At 41.6% G+C, this 16,351-nt stretch overlaps 1 protein-coding gene across 2 annotated transcripts in view; it reads right to left on the reverse strand.

Annotated features, from left to right (window-relative positions):
• Positions 1-11,117, reverse strand: part of mxi1 (max interactor 1, dimerization protein) — a 31,426-nt gene extending 20,309 nt beyond the window's left edge. The window contains exons 1-3 of one of the 2 annotated variants that reach the window (XM_033623934.2): positions 10,759-11,117; positions 8,135-8,237; positions 3,256-3,285 (exon numbers count right to left, since the gene is read on the reverse strand). In XM_033623934.2, the coding sequence (XP_033479825.1) occupies positions 3,256-3,285; positions 8,135-8,237; positions 10,759-10,987 (362 nt within the window). In that variant the 5' untranslated portion in view covers positions 10,988-11,117. Of the gene's footprint in view, positions 1-3,255; positions 3,286-8,134; positions 8,238-8,449; positions 8,976-10,758 lie in introns of those variants that run through there. The other variant, XM_033623935.2, reaches the window with a different exon arrangement.
• Between the last annotated feature and the right edge of the window lie 5,234 nt (positions 11,118-16,351).

Raw genomic sequence — 16,351 nt, forward strand, 5'->3', positions numbered from 1 at the left:
AGGGCTTCAATCCCAACAGAGTTATGTACCATTTGAAAAATGTGACACCTATTCAATGATATTCAGTGCTGAGTTTTACTGCCTGGAGTACATGTTACTAAAACTACTCTCTATCACCATAGGCCTGTAGTTACTGCAGTTACATTCAGTGGGATATTTTAAGTTAAGTAGGAGAAGTAAGCTCTAAAATCTAACCATATATCCTGATAAGCTCATACACTTCAAAACCTTCACACGCATACAAAAAATAAAAACAGCGACTGTCCAAAACACCCACACCGATCCACAGTTGATGGCAAATGAGGCGTGACTATCTTCATTTACCATTTCACATACCACTGAGCCAAAACAAATCCCGAGAGGGCAAACCTCACGGATGCTACTTACATGCCACCCAAGGACACCCAGCTCCCACCTCTAATGGGCAAGACTGAGCCTTTTTAATATTCCGCAGGCACATGCTGAAAAGGTGTTTAACCCACACTGTTTGCCCAACTCCCCTCGTAAAGAATCAAGCGGAAAAGCCAATATTGTGCTGTGGGAAAAAATAATTTGCCTTGTGTATTATAACCCTGGCCTTGATAAACAATATTAAAATGAATAGGTCGCTGTGGACGAGGAGGGTAAATGATAAGCAATGGTTCTTGTGGATTTACTGTAGCGAGTAAAAGCCTGTAGTATTGATTATCCATAAACAGAGTCATCATCCAAAAAGGGAAGAAAAAAAAACAACAGATTGAATAACAGATTCGACTCCGGGCCATGGAATACCTTTGCGTTTTTCTGTATAACAAACAAGGATCACCCAACATCTAACCTGAGCTGGGGAATTTGTTACCAACATGTTTAGAAGAAAAAGAACTAATAGGCGGAAGGCTGTGAGATCAAAGCGCTGGAACTGCGACGTGTGGGCATACAAGCCTTTTACTGTTAAACCTTACTGAGGCAATGTAATTTAGTAGTGACATGAGGAAGTGAAATAGGGCTGTTAGGAGGTACATGATCAAAGCGGCAGAGCCACCACGTTATCTGGTCCCGCCGCACAGTGTAAGCATCTGGAATGTGGTGGGGGGTTTTTTCCTCCTCTCTTTCGGTCCCTTTTATCCACGTCCTGTGGTCTCCACTGTCAAAGCGAGACTACTCGTCACAGAGGTTATCAGGACCTGTGGTAGCCATGCAAGGCAAATCGTCTCGCTGGCGGCAGATACACAGAGTTGATAAGTGTAAAGGCAAAAAAACGGGCCCCAGTAAGTCTGGACCATAAAGGAGCTTGCTCCAATTTACACGACTTGGAAGTTTGCTGAGATGGAACCAAATGTGCTGCTGCTGCTGCTGCTGTTGTAGAATCATGGTATAAGCCTGACACACTTGGGTGAACAACTATGCCTGATACATATAGCTTACAGTGAGGCATGTGCTTAAAGGGAATTGGATTAACTGCTGGCAAAAAAAGGAGGGGGATTATAAACGATTCTGACTTTAAGTGTGCTTCTAAAAAGATGGATTACCATTTCAATTTTTACCCACTTTCTCTGCTAATGGAAATTTGAATTAGTCTTGTGCTGTTCAACTACTAAGCAACAACACCACACTGCAAACGAAGACAAGAAGGGGGGAGAAAGAACAGAGTGTCAATATCTGGATTTGGTACAGTGGTGTGGTACAGGACGGCCTGTTCCCAAGTCCACTGTGTTCTGCTGCAGCGCTCTCTCTCTCTTGGTCTGCATGGACCAGCAAGGTGGAGCCAGGAAAGAGAGGAGGGAGAGGATGCAAGTTTTAATGAATGTTGTACTCATAACAAGAATGAAAACACATTGATGCAAAACTGAAACTGATGCTGTCAAATGCACTTGAGTGAGTAAATCAGCAAAAAAACGAATAGTTTTATTATGCACAGAGTTTCATTTCACCTAAATTAAATTATCCATCTAATGGTTTATAACTGCAGTCACTATAATTCAGTTCTGAACCAGCAGTGATCCCTTCTGTTCTGCCATCTACAGGCTTTACACTAGTCTGTTCTGATTGGCAGAGATGGCTATAGCCCATAAATGGCCATAGGAACAGGCCATACTACAAAGTGTCTGGCTCTGTGAATGTAGAAGGAGTGACGAAAAAAAAAAAAGCCTTCACACTGTTGTAGGAACAAACATCTGAGCTGGCACCTTTTTCTTTTTTTTTGAAAATGTATTTGTGTGGGTGGAACACTGGAAAAATGCGACCCCGCATGAGTGCCGCAATCTGCCGAGGCCAGTCAACCGACCGGCTGGCCTTGTGTGGCATCGCGTATGAGCACCAAGATGACACATCAACTCTCGTCTATATTTAACTCACTGGACGCCTCTCCTTCCAATGTTCCCATCCTTTTAGAAGAGGCTGCCAGGGAGAATGGTGAGAAAAACAGGCCGAGGTGATATGTAATTACACTGAATGGATCCAGCCTCCCACATCTTTTCATTGTACCCACACCCTCAGAGATAATGAAATGGAAGGCAAGCTTTTTTCTCCATTTACCATAAATCCTGCAAGTCTAGCCGCTCTTATTTATGGTGTCGAAGAAAAACCCTTAACGGCTTGACTCCTGAAGCCTGCAAAGTCATAGAGCATAAACACCAGCGAGCACCCTATGTGGGTGGTGAACTCAATCTGATAAGGGCTTCTAAGAAACCAGTGTTCTGGTCTCTTCAGAAGAGACGGTGCTGTAAACTACCACAAGCCAAGGTCTCCCTGAATACCCCACATTTCTTCCACTGTAGATACTATCTTGAATTTAGAGATACAACTCAGAACAGAACTATGATCAGGCTTGAGAGCTACTGAAAGGACATTTTGTTTGGATATAGGGCTGCTGATGTTGTTGCCGCTACTACAAACCAATCAAAAAACACTTTTGCATCAATACAAGCACTGAACTTTTGACTTCAGCTCCAGCTCTGCCTGCATGCACCCTTGCCTGCCCCTGTAACTTGAAGCCCTTAGCCTGGCAACCACACTGTTGCATAACTCTAAAAAGGTGCAAAGACAGAGAAGAGGGAATGCCTTTTACTGAACACAACTGGGTCACTCTTTACTTTTGGTTTTAAGGACCTGTTGAAGAGGCAGTGCTTTTTTGAGGAAGGACGAAAACTTAGCGGGGCAAAATGAAAGTAGGACATGATGGACTTATTCACATGTAATGCAGGGTGTGCATGTGCCTGCAGGCTGGGCTCTTATGATTTAAATGTGAAATGTTTTGAAAAATTAATGCAGACTCACCTATTCTTCTCCAGCTCATTGTGTGTGGACCTGCAAAGACGGGAAAGAAAAGTTGTCAAATAAAGAGCAAACGTAGACTTTTGCAACGAGGACAGGGCAGTCTGTTCCTCCTAAATAAGGCAATGCACTCTGTTTGGGGAAATAAGACATAACATTAAGATAATAACTTTCCGAGAGAGGCACAGTGAATTACCTTGTCGAATTTGATTTATGAATTTATTAATTAATCCCAAAGGAGACCAACTCTAGGCCCACTGCACTGGAGCCTTTATGCCAACAAACGTCAGTGTGACAGCCAGGCATTCACTGTGGCATTATACAGCCTATTCCTCAATAATGCACAGCACAACTCTGTGTGTGTGTGTGTGTGTGTGTGTGTGTGTAACAGCAGCCACCAAAGTTCACACTGAGCATGTGCGTGCATGTGCTGCTGGGCAAGTGCGAGCATGCACACACACACACACACACACACACACACACACACACACGCACACACACACACACACACTGTGCATGCAGCAGTCAGGGTTCATTGCTCTGTTAATAATGTAAAGTGAATCAGCTGGTCCCTAAGAGTCTCTTTGTGTGGCAACATACTGAAGGGAGACAAGTCCTCCTCCTGATGTTTAAATGGCCCGAGTTCCCATCCACACAAACTGCACTCTCCCTCGCCTCAAGGGGGACCGGTTTTAGGGAAAGGGATGATGGACTCAACCTCTCCTGAGTCATGTTCACAGCACTCCTCTATATTGTGGGTTATCAATACTGCAATACGCTTTCCTCGTCTATTTTTTCTCTTAACACAGAGCTGACAAAACTGTCGTCTTGGCAGGAAATATGGAGAAAACAGGAGATAAAAAAGGGGTAGGAAGGGAAGTAGAGAGGGATATGATAGAGGGACCAGTCCAGGGCTGTAGTCCAGTCTGTACAAACTGGCCCTGCCTGAGAGGAAATTATTTTTTTCAAAGTTTAATTATTTACACCAATAAAAACACCATATGTCTCCATTTTAATACATTAGATTTCATGTAGTTGGGTATGCAAGACTGAATGTGAAGTCAACTGTGGCGGTGTATTTGATTTAACATGACAAGGTGTATGGCCAGGTTGGCTATCACAGCAAAACACAGGGCTCACATGTAAGCTGGCCCGGGCCACTTCCTGAAAACCTGTCAGAGCCTAAGTGCTCACACGCACACTCTTGACTTGACAGGATTCGACTTACATATTCTACAACCCTGTAGTTGTCATGCATGACTGTGCTCTGCATCAGCCAACCAGTCACACATAAAAAAATCACAAAACACATAAATTTAAAACCAGCTTTATCTCTTCTGCTCAGCTACTACTACCCTCTTAAATGTTACCTCAAAAATGGACTCACAGTTGCAAAATGATTTCTTTGTTGGGAAAATAATTAGTCATGGTCTTGTGTACAATGCAAGCTTTTACATGACTATATAATTATTTTCTAATGGCAGTGAGTCGACCGATTTCTGAAACTGTGTGAGTCAGAGCAATAGTTTTGCTAGCAGAAGATGAATACTTTGGAGTGCATAATTTGCGTCATCAGCTGTCACTGTGCTTGCACTGTGCCTTTGTTGCTTGGAAACCCTCATCACGATTTGTAATCTCTTCCAAACTTTTGAGCATTTTGCCATAATCTGATTCAGTGTAGTGTGTAATTACGTCAGGGCTGTTTTGTTTTGTCTTTTTTGTTTTTGCCAATTATCACTCTTTAGGAATGATGGACAATGTATTTTGGGGTACTGTTACAATTGTGGCCATGTCAAGCAGTGTGTTAAGTGTTTTATGCAAAATGACTGCAGAGAATCAAAGGACAGTGTCATAACAGATAGAAACATGGTAAAAACACACATGTTTTAAAAGTTGGTGATATTACAGACAGTGATGAAAAAAGTTAAAATTGATTTTCCCATACCTAAATAACTACCTAGAAGTAGAAGCCTATTTCAGGGCAACACTAATGTCCGTTTACTCTGAAATGGGAGAGGCCTTAGGTCAGCCCTGGTACAAGCCTCCCATAATCAAGCAACACACACACACTCCATCTTAGTGTGGCCTCTTGTTAAAAAGTCAGCTTGTTTTCACATTGGCTTTTATCACCACAGACCGCTTTCCCTGTTGCCTGAATCAGATATCTCCGTGTCTGGAGCTCAACAACAATGATTATAAACTGGCTCAAGGCCACACACAACTGCAGCACACTTCCTTCTGTAGGCATGCACACATATGTGTGCATGTGTATACACACACACACACATATACATGCACACACAGAGTGGGTCAATGAGATAAAGCAGCCCTGCTATAAACGGTACGCAGGAGAGGACAGAGTCAGATAAGCCCATCGCTTTAAGCCTCAACACGCTACTGAGAAGGTAGCTACTGTATGGCTGCAGCAGGCTCGTGCCTTACAGCAAACTGGGTTTAAAGAAAAAGTACTGTTAGCAATTGTAATCATTATATTGTCATATTTCAAATAAGTCATTTTAACATGCATTTTTGAATGCCCTCAAAGTAAATATATATGAGGAGTGAACAGGGCTGGGCAATATGGAGAAAATTAAATGTCATGATATTTTTGAACAAATACCTCAATGTCAATATTGTGTATTCGTGCTTTCACAAGATATTTACACAATGAGATTTCTGATAAATAATCATCAGTAAGGTGGATATAATGACTAAGTGGGTAAAGGCAAATAATGGAACAGCTAGAACAGTCTGGGAAGTTAATCAAATTACATCACTTTACTTTAATGCAGCCTCTAAAACCAGGAAAATACAACACTTAGTATATTATGAAATCCAAATGATATCTAGTCTCATATCACGATATCAGTGTACCTGTAATATTGATATATTGCCCTAGATGTGAGTTGTAGGTGTTTTGTTCAAACCTCTCTGGCTTCTGCGGACATTGCAATCTGACATTGCGAGGAAGTGAAAATGGTTCACGACTAATTAGCAAGATTTCTCCTCTTCCTATGTCAGCAGGCCATAAATAGGACTGTTGGATAAATGAGACCACTAATGACACACACATGTGCCCCATCAGCCACCCTTACAGCACTGGGAACATACAAATAATGCTGTTTTGTTGGTTTGCAAGGTGTGCAGTTCCAGTGGGAACGAAATAAACTGCATCACATCACGAGGCTGAGAAACGGTGTTAAATGCTAAATGGTGTTACCTCACTGAGTGAGCTGTGAATGTGTCTCTGTGGAGAGCAAGACCAAACATCATTCCTGCACAGCCTTTTATGTGTAACTGTACTTACGCCTCGGTACAGGGCACTGGCAGAAGATTTCTCTTCTCTGTGCTTCTTGGTGCCTTTTTCTTTCAAGCTTGTGAAAATCTTTCTAAAAGTGCACCCTCCTACTCCTCGAGAGTTGTTCACCTTAGAGGCTATATTAAGGGCCAAGATGCATCATGAAAAGCTTTTCGGTTTCAGAGGATTTCATTTTACACTGAAAATAATGTTGTTCTGAGGAATCTGTTAACTTAAGAATTTCCATATTAGGGGCAACTCTTTGGAAGCTTTGTAAAAACCGCCTCAGACCTATATCTGATCATGACTGTTGCCATGCAGAACTAGGCAGCGTTGTGCGCTCATGATGAGTAATGCGCAGTTCCTGTTTGTGGCCCGCTCTTACATTAATATTAAAAGGCTCAGAGAGAGAGAGAGAGAGAGAGAGAGAGAGAGAGAGAGAGAGAGAGAGAGAGAGAGAGAGAGTGGAGCTGCGTTTGATGTATGACTGTCAATGGACAGATTAATGTAAGCAGCCTATCACCAAGAAAAACACACAATACCAATGGGCGTTAACTTAGGAAATTCTCGCCTGGTTCTCCTACTACTAAACGCAAGTTTCTGTCATCAGTGGGCACACTATGCTGGGGATGACCTTTTATCTTTTTGTGGCAGCTGATGATGTGATTATCAGACAGTGTTACATCCAGCTACACAATAAAATACACTGTTAAATATATGATTCACAACATGCATCAACAGCTAGATTTTGTGTTGCATACAAAAAGAGAGAAAATGTGGATGTTGCAAATGTGCTTTTCTTTGTAGGAATTAATTGTATATAAAAAAGGTGAAACAGAAAATTACTGATTACCCTAAAGATCATTACTCCTGAAAAGGGCTCTACACATTCACCTTAGGAAGTCTGCAAACAACAACGGCCATAAATAGCCATTTCTCGCCTTAAGGGCAGAAGGCAAAGCTATCCCTCTCTCCCACAGTGTAGAATACATTTGTCATCGGGGAAAAAATTCATGACTGCCATCGAAATCTACAAAATAATTTAAAATAAAGCAAAGCAAAGCCTGCGGGTTTATTTAGCGAGAACTGTGAGGAATGCACAACATTACAAACGTGTCTTTTCGTTTTCGATCCGTCACTTTCACCACGATCCCTAACCTCATCCACTGCAGTCCGTTTGACAATCAGCTGATGAAAAGCCAGTAGAGTCGTTGGTGCTACTCCCTCCCCCCAAGCCAGGCAAAGAGCGGGGTGGACGTCCATACATACACGTATGCATTAAATACGTTTCTACAAGTTTGGGAAACACCCATACAAACTTATTATATCGAATAAAGTCTGTTTTCTGGACGGTGAACATGCTGCCAGCATCTGTATTCACCCTGTGGTGACAGCTCGCCTCCTGTTTACCAAACGTTGCGATAAAGCGTTGGCAGGGAGTGTAAGTTATCATCACATGCTGTCTGCAACACATCACATGTAGCTAAAGGACATTTTAAATTACAAATAACTATCAGTAAACGCAAATAAATGCAGCGCTGACACTGACCAGGGATAACACAAGAGAATAAGGTAGTTTCTTACCTATTGTGGTTACTGCTGAACTTCTTATTCCGGAATTTTCTTTGCCTCTGGTAGTTTGTGTTCTGATTTGACGGAAATGTCGAAGCATATCCGTGTTCACACTCTGTTGAAAGAAAAATTGTGGTTAATGTGGTTAACCGTTGGGAAACCAGCCCGAGTTTGGACACTTTTTTCGCGACATGTCGACGTGAACATACAGGTCGAAATTGGCTGACAACACTTGGACAGTTAGACAGCAGTAATCGTTAGCTATTTCAAAAGCAGTCAACAAAGCAGACGTTACCGTCGTTTACACACATTTAAACACACAATTACCTCTTTCTCTCCTTTCTAGATATTCCGCAGCTTCCAATAACCTTTGGATATTCATTAGCTGAACAGCCGTCATCCTCTCCTAAGGCTGGCTGCCGTTAACGTTAGCTTGGCTATACTCAGGTTAACGGACCGTTAGCTTCGCTGGCAGCAGCAACGGCAGGTCGCTTTTAAATACAGGGAAGACAGTGCATCGGTTACAACTACACTGAGTGATATTTCATTTAAAAAAAAAACGTCGTGTTATTATTATTATTTTGTTCAGTGTCTCCGCTGGCTCATCAGCAGCCGTTGACGAAAAGAAGAGGAAAAAAATATCCAGTGTTTCCAAGCTGGCAAGCTACAGCCAATTCTTGCCAGTTTCCGTTGTTAGAAAATGTCAAAACCAGCGTATCAAAGTATTAAAAGTTCCTAGGAAACATGGTATTCAATTTTTTACAAAAACGGATACAAACAATATAAAATTTCCCCCCGAGGAAGCCCAGCGCCAGCAAACTGCCTGCTGCCACTCGTTTCCTCTCCTCTCCTGTTTGTTTACCTAGCTGCACAGCTGAGAGGCGGAGACCGGGCGGAGGAGAGGCCGGTCTGTGCGCGATGCATTATGGAAAACTGAGTCTTTCGGTGCGTTTAGAAAATACAGTTAAACATGCATGAAATTCGCCATTTTCACAATTTAGCATGCATGTACTGCGATTAATCGAGTAAAACATGTCCGTTAGAACTTTATGATTTAACTGTAACTATGGCAGGCCAGTATAATGAGTAAATATGTCTGTGTGACCATGCTGCAGTCCACAGGTCATCAGAAATTATTTGAAGTTTATGTGGTGATTATTATTCTTGCAAAGTTTAATCAAGGTTATTGCTGCTACTGATGACAATGACGTTACAGAATGTTGGAATAAATGATTATTATAAAGAAAAATCACCATTATTTTGGATGACAGGCCTGTAATATTCTGACAACTGTTCATGAGTACTTTTTTAGGCTATATAAAAAATAAAAGCATACAAAGTAATTACTTTAGGACATCAATCATTTATAAATCGATTGTTTGATGTGTCACTGACTAATAACAAATACTCATTGTGAGTCATTAATTTCTCCCACACCACTATTCCCAATCCTCTCTCCTCAAAAGAAAAAATAAAGCCCTACAAATCCCATGATTCACCAGGACCGTGGGGGTGTACTTGCCGGCTGAAGCCAGGCCCAGCAACACATGACGTCGCCACCGACCGGGCGTCTGATTGGCGGATGGCTTTGACAGGCGTCGAGGGTTGAGCTCGCTTTTAAACAATCGTAGAGGAGCTTTGCGCCATGTGGAAACCAGTGCGACACGCCCCCAAATAGCAGGAAGCAAACAATCGAGAGAAGAGCTGAGCCGCTGCGATGTGCGGCTGCAAAATTCCCACGTTATATTGTAATAGCTTATATTACTCAAAGGAGTTTTGCAACGCGCATCAGCACGTATGCTCGGCTTTACTGCACGAAACAACCATGTACGGACAGACGCATGCGGAAGCGACGGAAAAACATCTAATCAGTGTCTTTAAATCATGACTTGTTAAAAGGAAACGAGGACATCATTAATAATTCATTTTTTAAAATCGCTATTAATATTGCATTTATTACAAATAATCTGCATTAAATTATACGTAGGCCAGGTTGTATTTGCAATGTGAGAGAGCAATTGCAATCAAACCGATATCGACTTAATTCCTTGCACGATAGAAGTTAGTAACAAGGAAATAAAACAGCCAGGCGAGGCATTTCTATGTGTTACATATGTCCGATTCATAATTCAGTTGTGTCGTTTTCGTTTTATGTATAAAGTTGTAGCTTTTTTTCGATCGAGCCTGCGGGGGCACACAATGACATCATCTGAAACTGAGTTGGAGGGCGCTGCAATGTGGTCAGATTTATCATATCGGAATGGTAGCCAACATGCACACCCACACACCCAATCATTATGTCATATTGCTTTTTTTTTGGTGCTGTAGGGAAAAATTACAGAATCCTTGGCTGAGAGTTGTGCAGGCGCAAAGCGATGCACAGTGCCAAAAACATGCAGACAATGCAGATACAAATAGTCCAGATAATAATAAAAGCATACGTGTTTATATTGTCTTATAAGTGCAATGTGTATATCACTGGTATTAGTCTTGTGCAGGCTGTGCTTATGGCAGGCAGTGGTGCTTAGTTGAATGAACTCAGCCCTTTGTTGTCTGAGTCTATTGTCAATGAAGTCTTGTTTTCCTGAAATTCAGAGGCAAATGACAAGGATCAAACGCAGCACATATAAACTCACTTCCGTCCTTCCTCTCGGCGCTCTCAAGAAACCGAGCAGCCTCCAGCAAAACTTGTACGTTTTTCAGAAAAGTGTTGATCTGCTCCATGTGGGAGTCTTTGGAGTTGAAGACGTCATTGAAAGGGCAACTAGACATCTCGAAATCTTGCTGATCCAAGAGAGACGCCTCGGAATCGAAAAAGAACTCCTCACTCTTCAAACTTCTTCTCTGCATCTCACTTTTGGCCATTTTGTCCCTCTGTTAAGTTTGTGTGGCTTCTGCTCTGGCGACGTGCTGAGCGCAATAAACAGTGAGGCAGCTACGAGGGGATGCTGCTCTTGTCAGATGGTTCCTCTCTTCTTTTTTCTTTTTTATGAATGCGGGGTGTTTAATGTGGAGCAGTGGCCAATGTCAGTAGATGGTGGTGCATGGGAAAACAGAGAGCCCGGCCCCCTCTGTCTGAGGAGTCTGCATGGTCCTTGTGCCCGTCAGTGGAATACTTTGTACCTATACAGAAAAAAGGAAAGAAAGAAATAGGCACATTTATATTTCAACGTGTCATTATAATCACATAGTCTAATATGTATTTTACACACAATCTGAGTTTGGTATACTTTTGTCTATTAGGAAATACAACGTAATGATGGTGTGAGTAGCAGAAAAGTGACAGAAAAAGCAATGCTATCAGTTATAGCAGTATTATACTATTTAAAGTTTAAGTACTGTTACTGAAATTTAATCTTACTCAAAGCAGGCAACTGATAAAAAAATCTGCACACATGATTCTCAGTGGTGCTCAAAAATTGGTTTTAAATGTGAAGAAATAAAATAAAATCTGAATCACATTATGTCTTCATCGTGTTTTATTGATATGGTACAACAGGCATGGTATATTACAATCACCACAAGTCCTCTTCATAGAAAGAGGTGCAGTAACACAGTAAAAGAAAGTGAAAATAACAATGATGGGTGTGACCTGTATGACACCAGGAAGATGAGTGGACATAATGACTAAATTGTTTGAAGTGGAAAAACTAGAAATTACCTTTGGAAGTGAAGCCATCAACACCCTCTATTGTTGATGGAGCATTGACTAGAAATAGCTCTACTGATTCCCAGTTTCTAATTCTCATGAGACATGTTACTTTACTAGAAACATAACTTAAGTACCGACATGTTATTTAAAGGGCCAGTGTGTGGGATATATTGGCATAAATGTAATATAATATTCATAACTATGTTTTTATTAGTTTGTAATCACCGTGTTCTTCATGTTTTTGTTACCTTAGAATGAGCTGTTTATATCTACATACAGAGTGGGTCCTCTTCCATGGAGTCCACCATGTTTGTTTCTACAGTAGCCCAGAGAGGACAAACCAAGCACTTGCTCTGGATGGGTCATTTGCGCGTTGCAATTTTAGTGTCGGCCACCGTAATATTCCTATACACTTGGCACAATGAAGAAGTTTCATTTCAATCAAGGGGGACAGAAGAATGAAGTAAAGATAATATTTAATACAGAATATGAGTGTACAGATTAACAAATGATTTGTGCTGATTAAGATTTAAAAGAAGTCTTTGGCGCTCATGATTGAGGGACATCTGAGCAGCAGCAGGATAAATCTCCCTATGGAGTCCAGACATTGTGGTGGTGGCTGATGACTCTGAGGCTGCCGACTGCTGAGGCATATAAGGCTGATGAACCCGTAAAGACTAGGTGGTGATGGGGAGGTGGAGGGCGCACACGACAGCAGCAAGAAAGAACTACAGCAAAGAAAGAACCATATTTGAAATGAGGAGCAGTAAGATGATAGAATGACAGAGAAGGTGTGAGGTTGTGCTATTGGTTGATTGTGAATTAGCTGATGACTCAATTGACCTACCGAGACAATGGCAACTAGAGATAGTGAGTGAGCATACGTGCAAAGAGTGAATAGCAGGGCGAGAAAGAAACTTACAGCCTGAGCATGAAAAGTATTGCCTGCCTGACTGAACTTTTGCTAGAGCTTCATTTGGTTGCAATCTGCAACCTCACAGCTAGATCACACTAAATCCTACACACTAGACCTTTAAAGTGGCCAACTGATGTATTAGTAACAGCAGTAGGCCTGGTAGTAATGCTAGTATTATAGCAGCAGTGATTAGTAGCAGCCCAGTTGCCAGAGTAAAACATTGGCATTGCATGTTTTACATTTGTACGTTTCATATGTATCATATCAACAATTCTAAAGTGACATAGTTCAGATGACATATACATGAGGTGAGTTTCTCATCAAGAGGAGGATGGGATGGTGGATGGCGTGAGACCTTGGCGAGACGGCTGGCAACCAGCAGACTGTTGAGACCAGTGACATTTCCAGCTGTGTTTGTGGCAACCAAACCCAGTATTTTAAACCAAAACATGTTTTCCTAACGCTAAACAAGTGTTTTTTTTTCTGTCTAAACCTAACCACACATTAACCACAACATTATGACAACATTAAAAACTGGAATGTTAAGAAATGTAAAGTTTCAACATGTCTGCTACATGTGAAATGTAACTTACCCAAGGTTTGCAGAAACATAAAATGTTTGTTCTGTCACTTGGGTTGCTCGTAGAAGAAACAGTAAATTTACCAAAGTAGCAATCTCTATCAATAGATTCTCCATATGTATGCAAAATCTATAGGCAATGGGACAAGATTCAGAGGTGTAATGAAATGCAATCTAGGAACCAGGACATAATACAAGTCTAGGTATCGTCTTATCAATATCGACGTACTGAGTCAAAAATACAGTGATATCTGATTTTCTCTGCATTTTCTACATTCATATGCAGATATCTGTTAATAAAGATTAGCCAATATGACTGGAGCATGGAAGAGGAAGTCTTGGCCCAGATATCTGGCTACATCGGATCTCCCAAAATACTGGCCCTTGCCCACAGAGGCTTATCAGTGGTAGGCGATTGCTGTAGCAGCAGTAGTAGTAGTAGTTGTTTGTTTATTTTGATATTTTATCCCTGAAAGACATTAAACCCAAGATGGCCTCTCAGTAAATAACCCTGATCTTGGAGAAAGGGGCGAGAGTGAGGAACTTAAATAACTACAGTGATAACTCTATAGTGAGTCCATAGACCCTTCATTGTGTGACAGGAATGGTAACTGACAGATAAGTCCTTAGCCTTGATCTTGTGCCATTCTCAGTAGACCTTTAGCTGAGCTGTTTTTACATTGCTGCAGAGTCCGTTTTAAACCGGAACATGTCGAGGCACAGGCCTGTATTCAGCTCAGATACCCCCCCTCTGCCACTTCAAAGAGCCATCAGCAGCCTATGACCGTTTGATGTAAAGTTCACAGAGACAGAAACTTTCAAGTCCAACGCACAAGGGAATCTCTGAAGGTCCCTCCCGCCCCTGCCCCACCTCTCCACCCTCGGTGAGGGGCACAGTAGCTGTAGAGGAAGGAAACCCATTTAAGAGCGGTCCCATTTGGAGTTTGGAAGGTGCCACCGCTATCAAATTGACAAAAATGACTGGATTTTGAAATGTGCCCAGCCTCATCCTCTTCAGAATGGTAGCCCAGATTCCCCAGTTTAGGTTACTGTGTGCAGTTTTGTAGGCTGTGCTTTTTAGGTTGCATTTGCCCCCCTGTAGTGCATGGGGCAACTTTCCTTCATAGCACAAACATTTAAGGCAACACAAGAGATTTAACGTGTAGAATTGTAAGTTATTAAGGCTTGAGCATGTTTTCATTCTCAGTGAGGATCACACAAGCCCAACAGGTCACACGCCACTGTTGGACCAGTCAGGTCACGTGCAGCAGGGAGGGAGACGAGAGGAATGCAGGAGGGAGTGATGTGTCCCAGTAGGCAACACCGGTCACAGTATGCAAGTAAAGACTTCAGAGAGACTATAGCTCAGGGGTATGGATGTCCTACAGACACATTGTTCGTAGCCTCCCCCTACACTGACAGGTCAGACCATTACTCTTCACGCAATCTTTCCAATTAAAGGAATTAAAAGGCAACACCCATGTCAAAACAAGGAGACAACCTTGGTCATAAAGCCATGGAGAGCTCAGGCTTCCAGAGGAGAGACGGGGACAGAGGTCAAACATTTCTAATAAGACAAGCTCATTTATCTGAGCCTGGGGGGCAAACCACAACAACCACCCGCTCCTCTGTATGTTAAAGGGGGGCAGCTAAATGGCAAAACGAATGCTAATGTCTTCCAAATGGAAATTAAATGATGCGGATTGCCCATTGACTGTAATGCCCTTTGATCATCAGGAAAAACATGGGACTGCAACTAATTTAATTATTGTTTAATCTGTTGATAATATACTTTTGAAAATAATAGTAAGAATGTGCACAAATTCCCAGAGCCCAAGGTGATGTCATCAAAAGCTTTCTTTGTCCAACCCGTTGTTTAAAACCCCAAAGTATTCAATTTAAAATAATACAAAACAGAGAAAAGCAGTGAATCCTCACACTGAAGAATCTGGAACCAGGGAATATTTGGCATTTTTAGCCAAACAAGTGGCTCTCGGGATGGCAGTGTTGGACAGTTGGTCCACCACTTTGGTCCAGACTGAAATATCTATAACAGTTGGATGGATTGCCATGAAATTTTGTTCATGGTCCCAGGGGTATCGTAGTTGGGAGAAAAATGAGACTGATTATCCAGGGCCAAAATGAGACAGTGGGGCCTCAAAAAACCTGGAATGAAAAGTTTGGTTTTGTTTGTATTTTTTATTTCTAACTAATTAGTGCCACAACTAAATGAAAACTGGCTGAATAAACTGGTTGAGAGTGAATGCGCAAAATTGGTTAGTCAACCCCATAACTCAACACATTATCACTCTAACCTCATCACATCTTGATGTTTAGTCATGGACTTTTCTCATCCAGATATGACGTGCAAGGTGCCCTGGGTGTGTTGGTTGTTGACATTCTGGGACACTGGGTGGTTATGCCTGTTACATGCATTATCTTCTTTCAAAAGACACTACTGTTTTCACAGAAAATCTACTGTTTACATACAGTCTCTTTAAAAATAATCGCCCTATGTTGGTACAACACTGCAAATTGACTTTTTTTTACCTTCAACAACAAATGTGGTTGGGTTTAGGCAACAAAAGCATGTGGTTAGGGTTAGGGAAAAAAGAAGAGGGTTTGGCTTTAGAATCTCACAGGACATGAATACCACTAGCCTGGGTGAAAGTTGGTGTTTGTTGCTAGTTACTTTCCAGAATCAGAACAATACAAAATATAATCAAATTAAGTTATAATATCAGTAAGGCTTTATCCAGCAGTACAATATAAAGTAATGTATATCATACGCTCATTTTGGCCTGCCATCTGCAACATTAAAGCAATGAACATTTTCTATGACTCAAACCAAAAGGTTTCTGTTCCATCTATTTGAGCGAACGGAAAAGTTTGGGGAACTCCTCACCAAACAACATTCCAGTTGGTGCAGTCACCAGAGGCATGTTGCAGCTAATTGGGTTTCATAATTTGGACATATTAGTGCCATTAAAAGCAACTGAGGGCCCTATGTTACATCAAGATGCTCAGCCCATATGAGCTTACAAGGCACACAGAAACAAATAATGATAGAGCAATAGAATT

This window comes from Epinephelus lanceolatus, chromosome 3 (genome assembly GCF_041903045.1).
Source record: "Epinephelus lanceolatus isolate andai-2023 chromosome 3, ASM4190304v1, whole genome shotgun sequence".
Classification (NCBI taxonomy): domain Eukaryota; kingdom Metazoa; phylum Chordata; class Actinopteri; order Perciformes; family Serranidae; genus Epinephelus; species Epinephelus lanceolatus.